The sequence below is a fragment of the Pipra filicauda genome, unplaced genomic scaffold, assembly GCF_003945595.2.
Source record: "Pipra filicauda isolate LSUMZ 115617 unplaced genomic scaffold, ASM394559v2 scaffold36_size6622888_pilon, whole genome shotgun sequence".
Lineage (NCBI taxonomy): Eukaryota > Metazoa > Chordata > Aves > Passeriformes > Pipridae > Pipra > Pipra filicauda.
In genome coordinates, this window is record NW_024104498.1 from 5938803 (window position 1) to 5955910 (window position 17108).

Below are 17108 nucleotides of genomic sequence, written 5' to 3' on the forward strand. Positions count from 1 at the left end.
TTGTCACAACTGTGTTTGGCTAGACTGTCTTGCATCTTGCCCAGAAATCATAAAATACAAGCTATTCTAAAAAAAAGGAGACAAATTGTTTGCAGCAGCCTCCTCATTTCTGAGGGGGAGCCCCAAGCACTTCTGATGGCTACAGCCCCAGCTGTAGGACAACAACATCCCCTGATGTGCATGTCTGAGAGCCTCTTTTTTTCTAAAGGCAGCAAGCTGTTTCCTGTGAACATGTTTAAGTTCTCTTTATCCACAATTTCTGTAGTCTTCTGCTGTTTCTGCACCTCGAGTAATGCAGTCTAGTGGCACCTTTGGACTTCTTTACCATGTAATTTATTTTTTTTCTACATTCTCATCTAGGACTGGCACATCTGCCTCATCATCAGACCACAGGAAAACACACAGGGCATTCAATCTTTATGAGGTGCTCTCACTTGACTCAATCCAGTACTCCTGCACAAGAGTATACCCTTTAATAAAGTTTTGTATGTTCAGTGTTCAGAGCAGACCTCACTGGAATTAGGGTACTAGCCCAGACAAAGGGACCAACCTGCCCAACACTATGGTCTGGAGCTGGGAACAGAAGTTTCCAAGTGTGGGACAATTCAGCTGAGGACATGTGCATTGGTCTAGGCAGCAGTCCAAGTCCACTTGCTTTCAGGAACATTTTCCCCAGAGACTACAACTTTAGCGAAGACATCATGAACAGGAGACACTGCTGCCAAGGTAGAGGAATGCACACACACAGAAGTGCCCCATTCTGCAAAAAAAGTCAACATTAAGCGCTGGCTTTGATTCAAGTTTCCTGCCCTATCCTTTATTTCAACTCTGTGATGATGTGTAAAGACATATCCCAAGACCATAAAGAGCAGCAACTGTTCTTGGACTTCTCTCACACTACTGTATCTTTTGTTCTTCTCAAGGGCTTCCAACAGCCAATAAATTATTAGTTTCACAATTTCCAGTTGAAACACTTTTCATGGAAGATGATACTTTCAGCTAAATGAAAATTGCTGAAGAAAGTGTCTGCTTCCCTGAGCAGAAAGTTTCCTTGTCAGAAACCTAGGAACAGTACACCTCAGCTGTTCTGCTATAGTTTGGTTTTCTGTTTTGCTGTATTTTTTTTTTTAATTTTAGTCAATATTTCCAGCTCCAGCCCATTACAGTGTTTACTGCTCTTCCTTGTGCCATGTTGACTTTTCTCCCTCTGCCAAAGTGCTTCTTAAACCTCCTCTGAATATATGCTCTTCCTGGTGTTTGATAGCTTTTTATTCCTCTTTCCCCCCTTCTTATTTAAGACGATGCTTTTATTGCTCAACAGATTCCAAGAAGCATTCAGGATAAATCCTTTGTCAAAGACACTTATGTACAGTTGAGCCATATGATATTCTATATGAATCACTGCAGATGTTTCACAAACAAGGTTAGATCAGCCAGATTTTCCAACTATATTACACATAGTTTTTTCAGACATGGTCTACTACCTCTGCGATTAATCCTCCATATTGACACTCACCTCATATTTGGACCATGTCATGTCTGCCCACCAGGGACAGGAGCATGCTGCTGACACTTTCTCCTGATGAGGATAACAATCCTATGACAGAGTAATCCTGGCCAAATTTTATCTGCAGAATGTAAGGGAAAGGCTAATTTTCTAGGGAAAAGCTAGATGATCTCTCACCATCCCTCATGGTTTTATTGTCTACAATTTCTTTGGAAGAGACCTCATCTGAAGGAAAGAGAAAATTCTATGGGATGAATGAAGTTTGTTTCACCAACTAAGGACTATTTCATATTTTATCTTATAATAATGAACATTTCCAAGAGACTGGTGATCAGTCCCTTCCTGCCTGCTTTACTTGACCAGATAGATGGAGAAGCTCAGGGAATATTGATTTGCTCTCTACCTACCCAACACAAGGTGCATCTGCTCCATTAAATCTGGTCCTTCAGGAAAAAGTGAAATGCCAACTGAAGAGCAGCAGCCGGACAGAGAGAGGTCTGCAACTAAAGAAGCAACTAAAACCCCGTGGAGAGAAAAATGAAAAACAGCTATGGGGGAATGAGCTGAATGAGATGTTTCTGGAAAGAAACTGTGGCACTACTGTTATAATGAAGTAGCTGTGATCATAAATAGTGTCCCCAAGTGAAAAAAAACAACAACAACAACAACAACAACAAAAAGACAAAAAACCCCAGCCACTGAGGCTCCATATGTTTCCAAACTCACACAATGGATGCTTTACAATGAACTTTTTGTCTGGAACTTGGGTGGGAAAGGGAGGTTCCTCACCCACTTCCTATACTAATGCAATAATATCACTTAGTCACAGAAAAAGGGAGAGAAAAAAGGAGAGAAAGTGATTAATAATCTGTGGGCAGCTGCTTACTTTCCAATTGGTTGTCCAGGAGGAGTGTGCTCCACTTCAAATCCTGCTTGTCTCAGTACATCAATCACAGTGTTGTTACCCAGGAAGTGACCTAAAATACAGGTAGAAAATAGCACTGTCAATCAAACTGCTCCTCTCACTCACTTGAGTTTCTCCTGTTGGAACAGCAGGTTTGGGAGGCAGGGGTACCAGAAGCTAGACCAGCTTCAAAAGCAAGAAAGGCACGATATGGAATTTGTTGTCATTCAGACTCAGCTATTTGCCACATAGCCCCACTGCAGCCTTTGGCAATGGCCAGAGGAAGAGGGAACATACAGCCCGACACCTTCTCCTTCCATCTTACTCATCCCTCCCTCCCTCCCCTCACGTGGCCAAGGGACTGGGTGGATAATAGAAAACCTAGATGGCTTACTAGCCTTGTCTTCCACACTGGCCATTTTTAGTACGTACATGGATTAAACAGACTTCTAACATGGATATCAGAACGACCCTGTGGTGGCAGGGCTTTGACTTGTGAAATGGAACAACGTACAAAACCAGATGTCCACCCTGACCACCACTGTTCATGGACATCCACTTATGAAGAAGCTCTGAAGCTGCTGTACTACACGTTCAGTGCTTGTCTAACTAAATCCCCAGTGACTGGGGAACTGCCTCACCAACCATTCAGCCACCTGCTCAGCAGGGTTAGGAGGAGCTGGGATGGTAACCTTATCTCTCCCAAAACATGAAGATTTAGTCCTGTAATTCAAGGCTCTTTGTTAGAAGTGTAAAGGTCACATTCCTATTCACAGAAGTAACAAAGAGTCCAATAAGTATTGCAGCATGTACAGGCCTTGAAAGAGTTTACTTAAGAGAGTCCCATATACTTGAGGTCTGAACCAAATCCCACTGGAGTCAATGGGAGCCCTCAAAGGGCTTTGGGTACAGACTCAATAAGGCAGTGTAATCCCTCTAAAGCTTTCAACTTATTGTTAAAGTCCCACATTGTTTTCAGGATGGGTTAGATATTAAAGTAAGAAAGCAAGAAGTCCACTAACAGGTTTATTAAAATCCACATAGCCCAGTAACCTGTCTCCGACTGCAGCCTGGGGTGTTAAAGGTATGTACATATATAATAACTGACACTGAGAAAGGACAGAACAATCCTCCTCCATTATTCCCATTAGCTCCCAGTTCTGCAGAGCTGGACGACTCCCATTTACACCCAGGTCAGTGGATCTCACTGACAGCTCTGAATAGGCCAGTTCACCACGAATATACTCAAGGCTCTGCCTCCATGCACTTATTGCCCTGTGGCATCTTGCAGCAGGGAGTTCCACAATGTGCTGTGTGTGAGTACTCACTCCTCTGGTTTGCTGCTGCTTGGAGAGGGTATGCTTGCCTGAAGCACAGTCAAAGTGTTTGCAGGAGATGGCTGGAACAGCCTGGCTCCACAGCAGAGCCAAATGCTTTGCACTGTAAAAAACAAGGCAGGCAAGATATGCCTGAGTCTCTCCATCCATGCCACTGTGTAAGGAGCTGGTGTAGCCATCAGCAGAGTCACCCCCAGGACACCTCGCCCACGCTGCACAAAGTCACTATGAATTTGAGAGTAATTCAGCCCCCAGGATTTGCTAAGCCTGCATCTCTCTGCTCACGCTGCCAACAAGGGCGCTAACTCACATCAGTTGTTGGAATGATGTAGCTGTACAGCTTTGAGTGCAACTTGCAAGCACTGGTAAGAGCTTTTAGCCAAAAGACATTTCTTTAAATGATTAAACATACATTTGCAGAGCCCTAGTGTGTTCCAGGATTCCTCCACTTCCTTTTAAGAAAACTCAAAATTTGATTTTCTCCTTACTAGCTTACTTATAACAAAAGCCAAAGCAGCAGAGAACAGTCCCAAAAATGTGTTATACACCCTCAGAGATTCAAGAAATGAGACATTTGTGAATGATTAACTGGATTTGATCATATCCTGTTTTTTTATGCAGTGGCCAAGGCAAACGAAGGTCCCCATTCTGTCACGGGCCAAGTGACACTGAGGAACCTAAGTCAAAGGTATCAGAGATGTTTCTGAGTTGATGGTACAGCACTCTACCTTACCTGAACCAGAGTCTTAAATGCCAAAAGATTCCTTAATGTAAATAATTGCCCTGAGTCCAGCAAATATTTGACATCATGACAGTACAAAAGAACCCAATTTTAACTCTTTTAAAGCTAGGGAAAAAAGTAACTATGCAACAGCTCTGCTTCCTCATCCACAAAGAGGTAGGACTGTCAACAATGTCAGCTCCTCAGCAAAGCCTGCAAGTCCCTTCAAGTGCCGGATGAAGACCAAAAGGTGACACTTCCTGGACTTCCCACTCCTGCCCTCTGTGTGGAGACCTGAAAGATGAAAGCTCCTTGGACTGGTGATCTGCTGAGCATGATAGCAAAAAAATGTAAGTATGGTGAGATGTGTGTTTCCACAGGGTGGGACACCCCAAGCTGTTCAATCCTCTGCCATACCCCTTTCTCTTGGGAGCCATACTCCAGCTGTCTGGGAGTTTGTGTAGGATCTGGGTTGCAATTACAGGGAACAGAGAAAGTTCTCACCAAGGTAAAACTCATCCATGTGGTGAATGAATGTCCTCAGGATGTTTTTCAAGACCAGGGACTGAATTTCCATATCACAAATCGCCTTATCCTCTACTCCATTCTCAAGACTTATTCTTTTAATTTTGCCTTTTCTAACTGGAAGGAATACCAGTTTCCACTAAAAAAAACTTCATCAAACTTCAAATCTCTGAATAAATTAAAATCTTCATTACAAATTTCAATGTGAATAGTTATTTCATTTTAGGTCCACAATTCAACACATACTACAATATTTTCAATGCCCCAGTTCAACCAAGAGAAAAGAAATTAAAAAAAAAAATCAAAACCAAAATCAAAGCTGGCCCCCAAATAATTCTCCATTCCACATGTATCAACAGAGCCTGAAGCTTCAACAACTGCTAGGAAATGCCATGAGCAGGTCTTTGGAAAGCATTACCTTTAGACTCCTCTTAAAATTTTCCTGTTTGCATTACCCCACGTACAGCTGGGTAAATCACCACCCATCTCACCATCAACTTGCCCTGTTAATCCTCTACACCTGACTGCAAGATTTCTAAATGAACCAGCTCTGGCTTCTACTTGTCTTCTCTGTCCAGTCAGAATTCACATATTGAGGTTGGTTTTGTATCCAACTCTTTGTTTTACATCACAGTTTTGCTGCTGTATCCAAATCAGCATCTCCTTACACACACTACAAGCAATTTGGAGTCATGGTCTTGTGATGGAAAATCCAAAATTATGCATCAGACCAGCAGCCTTCCCACCCAGTACAGACACCTTCCCGACAGTGATCCATGGCAAGGAGCTCCTCAGGATTGAAGATATATGTGGAAGAGGAAGGTTTAAGGAAAAAGGTGGCACTTGAGTGTACCCAGTGCAGGTGGATTAACGTGAAACATGAAAATGCTCTCATGTCATTGCTGTACTTCCAGGGTTAAAGAATTCCTGGAAGAAACAGCTTGCCTCTTGCTGTGAAGTCCATCATAATTATTCTTCCCAGTTGTAAAACCCAGGCAAATTTTCTATATGAGAGATTTTTCACATAAAATAACTCTACTTAGTCACCCAAAACTTGAGATAAGCATTCACAGGTTAGATATTGACAACATTAGAATACTTTGACAGCTTATGGCATGTAAGGAAATCAAATTTAACCCATATATTGGAGAAAATTAAAATCAGCATCAGTTAAAATCATCAAATCCCTGCCTCTAGCTGCCCATACGTGCAAAGATAATATGTAATAATTGTCATATTTTTATAACATCAGTGGATTTTATTTTTATTTATAGATATAAAATAAATGACCTTTATATATACACCCATGTTCGTGTATGTGTGCTTCTGCTAAAATATTTTAAAAATTTCTCTTCCTGGCCTGGAATAAACCTCAAGAAAGTATAACTATTGAAAAGTTAGTGCATCTAGAGACATATCAGACAGATTAGAGAGACAGGGGAATGATCTTGCATTTCCATCACTATTCCCTCTTCAGTCTAAATCTGAATAAACTATTCCTGGAGTATTAACCAAATTTATCTTGACAGCTGATGAAAACTGGATCCAAGAGGTCAGAACATCAACTGCCTTGGGAAATCCATGGAAGTATGGGAAAAGGAGAGAAAGCAGACATAAAAGATTCTCTGGATGGGGACCTCAAGTCTGCACTTGGGAATGGAGATATGCAGAGCAACCAGTACTAACAGTTTAAGATTAAAAAAAACCCAGGTGTGGATGCAGTCCTTCCACGCACTGAGGATAAGGACACACTCATGGGATTTGCTTTAGGACAAGACCCAGTGCCAAATGCAGTCATTTTGTAGTTTGAACACAAATACAGGGGAGTGGCCAGTGTGGCTCACTGCACATAGAGGTGGTTTCTTCATTAAATTTGATGAGGCCAAGATTATTCTCCTTTCACTCATTTACTGGTTTTTTGAGACAGAGGATCTGGAGACACTGGAGGAACACATTAGACAGCACGGTTGCTAACATTAATCAAAGACCTTCCACCCTTGGTTTGCTTTTTTATTTTTAATTAAGAGCTGTTCTTTGGACTACACAAAGCAGATCCGTGTAATGTGTTTCCTATCTCCCCAAGGTTTCATTTTTCACTGGAAGAAAGAAAGAATAAACTACTTTGGGTTTTTTTTTTTACTAAAAGGTGAAAAATAAGTGGTTTCCTTAAAGCACGCCCATGCATACACACACGGCTGAAAAAATGCATTTTCTTCTTTTATCAGTGGAATATCTTTAGGTGAGGAGAAAGACCTTCTCGGCCAACTCTTAAAAGCCACATAATTTCTAACTGACCACATAAATTAAGCTCTCCTTTACCACTTCAGACATCCTGGTGACCCTCATCAATAGCATGCCTAAGCTCAAGTCTGCATCCCTCAGAACTTAAATGAACTTGAGTGTTTCTGCACAGAAAAATATAACCATGTTTTGACGACAGAAGCAGAAAAAATGTTTTTGAGCAAATGTTATGTACTTTATCTAGGTTTACAGATCTCCTACAAATTACTTTGTCTATTCGTCTCACAATTCTTTGTTCCCGTGGCTTAGAAGGATAAAGGGGTACAAAGGAGCAGGAGATAATTCCTTCACAAAGGACCTCCATTGCCAGAGCCTTTGAAGTTGTGCTAAAAAAGCCTTGCTAGCCCATTAGCTGACACACAGCAGAAATCTGAACTGTTTCCATGCACACTACAAGCCGAGCTATTTTCTGCACAATTAGTCATAAAAAGGGCCAATGTAAACTGTGTCGGGAGGTCTCAATTCTTTACATTCTCCACACAGTGAATCAGACATTATGTATAACGTTTTGTTGCCATTTAGACCTTGGGCCGTTCTGCAATCAGGAGGCGGCAGCCTCTATTCCTCCTTCTCTCCTGGTGATGATTTTCAAGCCTCTTGGCAGCACCACGGTGTTTATGGCAGTGAGGCTTCACAAGAGTCAGTGTAGGCAAAAACTGCAAATGGCTGAAAGCTGCCCGTTCACAGCTGGGGCAAAAACTTACTGGTTCCTTTGCTTGCTGCCTCCAAAACTGCATCTCCATTCCTCTAATTCTGACGAATGTCAAACTGAGTGTTTTGGAAGCTGAATGATGAACTTGTCGAGACGAGGCTGCAGTAAGGAGCTACAGCAAACACTTCTGGGAATTAATTTTATCTGAATGTGCTGATTTCTCCACTGTAGCATTCCACTGACCCAGCGGTCCCTGAGTAACAGCAGGAATTTACTGGAGGGAACCACATGACATCCCACATTACTCTTTCTTGCCATGACAGATGTCCCAGACCTGTGATGAGGAATCAGTTTTGTGGATAAACCCTCCATATTTTTAATTCCCTTTCACTCCTTGGCCAGCATCTTTCTCCACTAATAAATACCATCCTTCAAGAACTGGAGGCTCTTTCATCCTTTCTCATGATGACTCAGGTTTAGACCACTATCACTGCCAGACAATTGCTCCTCTTTCTTCCTAAACCACTTATTTTCTTGAAATCTCACTCTAGTGGTAAGGACTGCCTTGAATCAGTATCTTGAATGCACTTTGACAAGGAGCAAAGGTTGGATTTGTGTACAAATTCTTTGTTTTGCAAGCTGGATCTAGATGCATCCGTAAGATTCCTTCAGCCTGAGTATGCCTCTAATGTAAAATGTCTTATCAAGGAACGACACCATGTAATGGATTAGGTGGGTGATATGCAGCACCCAGGCATGAGTATGATGTTAGAACTGCCTGAATATTTTGCTTTTAGATTTTACTGATAACATAAACAAAATCTGTGCTTGTGGGGACCCACAGGGGGAACTTCCTAGAAATGGCTGGAAGGACCAGCGTCCATCCCCCAGTTTACCCCAGTTAGAATGGAACAGTGTGAGCCAGACCGTACCAGAGCATGAGATGCAGTGTGTGCATCATCAGCATCCCAAATGCAGCCCTACCCACACCTCAGAGAGACCAGATGTAACAAAAGCTTCCTAGAGGCCGGTATTCAAGTTCAAAACAAGAGCTGTCTGTGGGCTTTCTGAAGAGAAAGTGACTTTCAAAGGTACAGCACAGGACTGAGAGTGCCCCAGATCAACTCCTGACTAGTAACAGCACACATGTACCAAGGGGAATAGATGCTATGAGAGACAAATTCATGGGTGAGTGAACTGGCACCCCACAGAAACTCAGCAGCCTCAGAGACCACCCCCACTAGGTCTGTTGATGACACCCAGAGCATTCTTGCCTTAGAGGAGAGCGCTCAGTGCTCATCAAAACTGGGAGTTCTGCACCCCACCTTTCAGAAGAGTCTGTCACCCCAGGTTGCTGGCTTTTGCTCTTCTACAAGACACGGTTTTGCACTTGGAAATTGCAGCATTATGCAAAGAGCTGTGAAGGAGAGCTGGAGATGCAGGGAATGAGCTTTCTTCCTCCCCTGTTTGGCAGGAGTATCCAAGCCCAAAGCATGCCTTAAAAAATACTTTGCACAAGCCATGTGCAATGGTCTTGTAAAGCAGGCTTTCATCATAGCCTTCTTACATCATGCCACCCCTTCTCCAAGGCAGATGGAGAAATCATTTTCCCTCTCATTTGATGTTGTTATTCTACACAGTTGTGAGGAACTGACTCACAGTCACTTTTGGACAGTCATGGGAATCAGAGCAATAACACATAAAAAGCCAAAGCATGCAGCATCTTGAACGTCCAGCAATCCTCCCATGGCTCCCCTTCATTCCTCTCTTGCATGTAATCACCTCTCTCCCCTCTCACCCGTGAGCACTTAGAGAACACGCTCTGGAGAAAGGCCACAACTGTAGCCAGAGGGAGAATGGAGTGAGGAGAGGCCAAAAGTTGAGGGGGTTATTCCAGATTGACACCAGGCTAATAGAGCACAGATTTGTGTTTCCCTGGGGTGTCTCTGAGATCTGCAGTGCAATTCTATACTTGGAACATCTCACTCTAAAGGACACACAGAGTCCCACAGACTTCTTCTATTTCCTTGCTGCCCCTCAATATAATAAACTACCCCCATGTCTCTCCCCTTCTGCTCTCCCTCTCTGAGCATTCTGCCTGTTGAAGGTATGGAGCTATTCTGCAGGCACCCAAATATCACACACTTGAGGTCCTTCTCTAGAAGTGGCCTGGAGTGCAATGCACAGTCTTCAACAGCCTCAGCACGAGATGGGACTGAATTTACCAGTTTAGGACTGGTACCACGCTGGCATAGCTCTCCACTTCCAGACTCAATACACTGTCTTAATATGAGTCCAATTCTCTGCTGTCTTCAAAGTCTTTGCACACCTTTCCTTGCAGACTTGCCCTAAACATCTGATGAGGAAAACAATAAAATGATATTTATTTTTTTTTTAACAAAAAGCTCAATTTTCTTCAAGTCTAAACCAGCTGTTTTACTTAGGTTAAGAAAAACAACACAAGCAAGAGCTGAAGTGAGGTCACCTCCCAGGCATCTCCCCTGGCCTCTGCAGACCACTGCAACAACTGAGCTGTGTCAGACCAACTCAACAACAGGGTTCCAAGCTGCTTCAGACATTTTAAAATTAGGTGACTAGTCTCTTTGGTCAGTCTCATTGGAGGGGATAAGCACCTCCACAGAGAAACTCATTCCAACATCTCAAATACCAGGACTGGGAAGAACACAAGCCCTCTGCGCAATTCTCTCTCCATTGGCCATGTGAGCTTAAATAGCTCCTTTAGCCTCAGCATGTATCAGACATGGCACAATGGCCCACCAAGCCACCCTACCACTGCCCAGAAGTTCCTGAACGCTGTGCAGAGCCCACTCTTCCTCCCTGCCTTCCCTTTTCTACCCCTTCCCCCACCTTTCTTGACATGCCAGAGTTTGCAAGGGAGGGGGAGCAGTGTTGATCTGTGCTTTGGTTGGTTAGGGGGCCACTTGGGTTGGTTATGGGGCCATTAGAGGAGTTTTTCCAGAGAGAAGGTCCAAGTGAGGATGACTCTTTCACTATATACTCTTAAAGAAAATATAGAATCATTTAGGTTGGAAAAGACCTCTAAAATCATTGAATCTGACCAGAAGTAAGCCATTGAATATCAAGGATCCAAATTTAAAGGCAAGAGGGAGGTGGATTGATAACTGACAATATCCTATTATCTCAGTCCCTTATGTTTGAGATACAATGAATTCTATCTCTTCCTCACTGTGCTAAGGAAAAGGTCCCTTGGGAGTCAAACAACAAAGCCTCAAGATTTTAAGTGTTTATTTTGTAAAATGCATTTGTTGTATTTGCTGGTATAAGCTGGAACAACTTACCAGGACAAGAAATATGCAGGAGGAAAATGGTGTGGGCAAGGGCTAGCATAGAAGTTTGACTTTGTCCTCAGGTTTTACTGTGAATGAAGGCAGGGCTTGCTCAGTCTGAGGATGGTTATTGGCATTTTTCCCTGTAGCAGAATGCCATGACTACATGGAATTTTCTTTTTTCTTTGGGTTTTTTGTTTGGTTGGTTTTTTTTAAAGTTCATGCTCCTCACTGAATCATGCTGTTGGAATATACCTTTCCACACAGAGATGTGGTATAAGGCGTGATTGTGTGCCAGAGAATGTGCTTCTGTGTCCCTCATGGGATCCTCTCCAATGGACAGGGTCAATGTACAAAATCTAGGAAACTTCACCCATCCCTAGCACTGCAGCAAAAGAGAAGGAGTCTGAGGAAAATCTAGAGAAAACCTGGCTTTTGTAAGAATCTTCTCAGGGTGCTGGAGGTATCTCTGAGACTGACCCAACCAGCTGGGACCGTCATATCCCCTCAGTGCAGATGGCCTGGTATGAAATGCACTGTCTCAAAGTACAATTTTGTTTGCCATTTGTCATCAACACCTCAGGCAGTGAGGAAATCAGTGAGGAAACGGTTTCTTTTTTTGCCCAGGGTGCCCCACTAGTGTGCTTGCAGCCTTGCTGAAGCAGACAACACGCTCCCATCTGAAGCAAAGTTATCAGCTCTTCCCACGTCATCGGCCACGCTGAGGTCGTGACAGCTGGGGCGGGGCAGGTACCGCTGAGCAAAGTGTTTCATATCCCATCGCAAATCCCCCGAGCCATCCCGAACTAGCCTGGAATGCACATGGACCTGCTTGCCAAAGCCGGGCAAGGGTTGGGGTAAGCTTCCATACCTCCCTGCTCCGCACTCCTTCTTTGCGAAGAAGGTAACGGTGAACTTGTTACTAAAACACCTCCGTGACTTGGTGGAGTCTGAGCTCAGGGAAGCTTCGGGCCCTGGAAAGCTCCTCAGCCAACAAAACAGCTTTTTGCATGCTGAGTATCTCACTAAGCTTGTGAAGGCACCTCTGAGGCATTGCCCAGCAAAGACCAGATGGTGTGAGACCTCAGCTTGCCTTAGGACACAGCCAGTACTGTGAAATGCAGCACCTTTGCTTGCCTTTGGCAAAGTCTTCTGGCAGGTAATAAGGATGGACTTAATGGTTTGTTATAGGAAATAACTAGGGGTCAGGACCCTGGTATATCCTTGCTGGCTCAGGGAATCAGAAGTTTAGTGATTTCTAAAGCTGGACTGTTGAGTCTGTCCAATTCCTTTTTGGCCTTATGGATGCATTTGGCTTGCACAATATATTGTGTCCACAATGTAATCAAGCCTGGTGTGAAACAGCACTTTACTGTGTTTATTTTGAACCTGCTTCTCCCAGTTCCTCTAGTTTGCACAAGCACAGCTCTAAACTGAATTAAACAAAACTGTAATCTTGGTCTAGTGTGAGATTAAACCATTCCAGGAAAGTAAGTTGGGGGCAACGTCTGTCAAAATTACTTCAGAAGACCACAAGACAAGCTGTCATTTTCTGTTTGGAAAGCGGTTTGAAAACCACAAAATCAAAGCTCTAAGTTGACAGGACGCGGATCCTTGCTTGTTCTTTCTGGTTTTAACCTCTCAGTCAATTATTCTACAGACTACACTGCTTTCTTCATCTGTTCCAGAAGCCCCTTTCTGGTGGTTTATTTAGATTGTGGATGTCTCATAAGTGAAAAACGTGTTGATGTCTTAGCACAAAGCATAGTGATTCCTCAGCAAATTGCCAGCCCCCTGGAGTTTACGGACACAGGACAGACTCCTTGCTGGAGCAGAGTACTTTCTAGCCTGCCTCTCAAGCTGGCATAGGAAAACAGAGGCCATTTTACCAGACTTTTTTAAAAAGGAAACTCTCCAAGGAAACCAAAACTGAGCCTCCTTAGTCAGGATCTTTTTAAATATAAAACCTTCACATTGTTAAGATCATCGATGGCTAACGCATTTCTCAGAAAAATCCAGCTGGCCACTGGATGTCACTGTTGTTGAAGAAAAACACCCCAGAAAGTTCACAAATGAGGCTGTGAGTAAGGTGAGGTGAGTCACCCCAACCTGGAAATGGCCTTTTCTTTCAGGTTAACCAGCGCACTGCTGGTGGCATCCGGAGGCAAGGCACCCTCAATGGCACTGAGGTCTCCATCAGCAGCTGAGAGCAAGTCATCTGTGACCCTGAGCCACCTGTGCCCAGGTGTGTGTCCCTTCTTCCTGCTAGATGCCCTCTGGTTTTGCTGAGATGTGTGCCTGCTGAGCCCCTGGGCCTGCACGGCACATCCAACCTGGTCTCCACTTTGGACTCAACCCTTTCTCTTCTGCCACACAGCAGAGCACACTGCAGCAGGCACGTTTCCAAGCTTGCCCTTGATCATGGATTAAAAGCAATTATATGTAGTGTTGCTCTGTGGTTTTAGCTGGCGCTGCTGAAAAGGCAGCTGAGCGTAGCTGCATGACTTTCAAGGTCTGAGATAATATCTCCATCAAAACCAGCTTTGTGCTACATAGATCATTTGCCACCTCAGAAATTACATCAGGCATCTCCAAACCCACTCAACCACACAGAGGAAATCTGCCCTAAATGACTGCCTTATATCAGCCAGGGATTCCTTTGCACCATCATGGTGAGCCTCACCAGTGCAGGCAAGGGGCTTTTTCAAGGAGTGATTTGAGGCTGTAGGCTGAGGCCCTTCCCACAGAGGGAAAGCAGGAGAAATAAACCTCAGGAGACCGCAAAATCCTCTCAGAGTGAGGTCACCAGGTGCGGATGCTGCTGTGGCATTTCGGGAGGTGCAAACTGGGACTTGCTTCCCACCTTACGCTCCAAGCTCAAGGCTTTCTGCTTGATTCATGTCTGCTCTGACACCGGGAAGCAAACCCTCCAAACAAGGCATATCAAACCAACAAACCCTTGCCCCTGGGGAGAAAGGCAAGGCAGGAACACACTACAGACATTTGTTAAGCTACTTAATATGGTGTTGCAAGACCCTGAGATACATGTGGTGGGGGAAGAGATCTAGAGTACCTACATCTGGAGATCTGTTTTCTTTAAAATGCAAAGCATGCCCAAGACTGTGGAATAATAGAAATCTGGGCTAGAAAACACCCATTTTAGTCTATCTAAATGTCATAAATCAGGATCAACTCTGCCTGGGCATGATCAGCTTTGATCTTAAGGATGTCTGTATAAATTAGAAAAAGGATCTCCATAGGACACTTTGCAGTATTTTTAAAGCATTAGGAGGTTCCTTGGCTGTGTCTTTATTAATTTCTCTTTCTTTAGAAGCAAAACAGAAGAAAGAAATGCTTTGAGAAGGACAGACAGTGGTAGAAGGAGAGGGGGTTTCTAGCCAGCAATGGCAAATGCTCTACTAGAAGGGTCAGTAAATCTTATCTGTCAAAGAGACCATCCATGTAGAGGGAAAAGAATAGAAAATAGTCCTGCAGTATTTAGAGATTCTCAGCTGTAAAGGTGCTGTATGAACACAAAAGTGGTCACTCCCAAGCTGCCACCTCTCCCGGACACTGCCTGTCACAACTCAACAGTGACGAGCTTTGTCCTGCAAAAACTTCCATCTGTAAGTTACTTCGGGCATGCAAACAGTTGTACCAAGCCTCCACATCCCCACACACAAAGGAAATCTTGCTTACATATGTAAAATTTAATTGATCAAGGATCTTGGAAAGCTGTATTGCTCAAGTACTAATATGTAAATGCCATGCCTACGGAGAAGTTCTTCTTATTACACATTTATTCCCAACTAGACTATCAAATGTGTATCTACATTCCACTTATTACTAGTTATTTTTGTGTGTTTCACCCACGCAGACCTACTCACAGCCATGTGGCCAAACATCCTGACTAATTTAAATTTAGGGGTTTTTTTTCCTTATAAATACACAGAATTTCTATATACATCCACGTTCTGAGCAAGCAGAAATATTTGATTTGAATCTCCACTGCAGTACTCTGGTTTTACACTGGTATAAACAGTAGTGGTTTCCACTGTTATCTCCCGCTGCCCAGCTGTTAACACTGGGGAAAAGGAGCAACAATGAAGGCAAGCACAATTTATCTAAACATCTCTCTCATAATATTGGCCCAGGAAGCAGACTTCTAGTGAAACCAAAAAGAGGGAGATTCAATGATCCTGTTAAGTTTTCCATGACACAGCTGTCCACTCTGACACATGGTCACATTCAAAAGCTGAGTAAGTTATTATGGAAGTTCCGAAACCTCAAAATATACACAACAGATTTTGAAAAACATTGTGGTTGTGTGGGTTCGAGCAGGCTTGAGGAATATGTTAAAATCCAAGCAAACAATCTACGCCTTCACCCCTTTCTGTTAACACATGAGTGTGCGAGCACATCACCAAGATTGCATGGCAATTTGTATCTCTGTTATTCACAGCCTTCATTAAAGAATAACAGCCCCTGTTTGAGTATCACGAGGCAAAATTGTTCTCACATGTGGACCAAACAGACACACCAAGGCTGCACCCTTATGGTTTCTGAGTGACAAGCTTAATAAGATTACCCTTGATCTTTCTCTTAATAAAGCTGGATGACATTCAAGCAAAGCCTGAGTTTTGTTTTAATGGTACATTAAGGGAACCCAGAGTTTGGCACAGCTGGAGGCCTGAACCATCGAAGAAAACTTGGCACTGCCAGCATTCCCTTATGATCTCAGACCTCACATAATGAATATTTATATCTATATATACAGACATGCACATATATTAAATACCTATCATTAACTGGTCAAGGTCAATGCTCTGGGTAACAGAGCTGAATGTAATACCAAGAATGATGATGGTTCTTTTTTTTTTTTCCTTGTGTTATGAATCACACAAATTAAGCAACCCACAGTTTATAGAGCCTGCAACATGATGGACTGCTTTTAAACCACACATACCAAGGGGAAGGAGAACAAGTCCAAGAAATTACAAAAGCAAAAGAGAAGTGTCATCACCTTACTGTTTAAACCTGAATGCAGCAGAACACAGAGACTCCTGCTTAACTTTAATAACACCAGCAGCCCCAGCCGGCTCCAGGGAAGCAGTCATTTGCTTGAGATAAGTCAGGGCTCGTGTGTTTTGAAGCATTATGGGTTAGAAGCTAAATAGTGTTAGCTGAGTCACACTGATTTAAACCATCATTGCAACTGGCCCAAAGATTACAAAAGACAGATCACAAAGAAATCACTTAGAGGAACAGAGGAGATATAATACTGAATTTTTATTTGGGGAGAAAAAAAAAAAAGAAAAAGAAAAATAATCCCTCCCCAGCTAAGACTTTACTTTTGGAAAAGAAAGTTTCCTTAAGGACAAACTGAACAGTCCCATCTTCTCTTTCTCTCATCTCTGTCGACTGAGCCCTCAGACTGTCTGTGTATAAGTATCAGCCCTACAGAAAAGTCAATGGGTCTCAAGACTAAACAGGGAGTTCATGATGGAGCTGGCATCTGGATACACATGGGATGGGGATGGTTCAGACTGTGTAATTTATCTGCCAAAAAATTCATTTTTGTGATAGCCAAAATAGTTCCCAAATTACATTAACTGAGGAATACTGATGAGGAATTTAAGAGTACTGAAACACTGTCTTTTGCTGTTTCCAAAACAAAACAAAAGCTTTAAAAAATCATGGTTTTATTTCAAAGCATTCAGCAATAATTTACTGAAATGGAATACGCGTACATTTAATTTCAAAAAGAACACAAACATGGACATTAAATTAAACATTTTGCACAGCCTGAATTTTCCTCCAGGCTTTTGTTTTGGTGAGAAAATGAAAACGTTT

The 17108-nt window shown here is 43.0% G+C and overlaps 1 protein-coding gene across 1 annotated transcript in view; it reads right to left on the reverse strand.

Moving 5' to 3' along the window:
- Positions 1–17108, reverse strand: part of TRABD2B (TraB domain containing 2B) — a 276515-nt gene that overhangs the window by 43653 nt on the left and 215754 nt on the right. The window contains exon 5 of the mRNA XM_027747253.2: positions 2394–2484. Within this exon, the coding sequence (XP_027603054.1) occupies positions 2394–2484 (91 nt within the window). The remainder of the gene's footprint in view (positions 1–2393; positions 2485–17108) is intronic.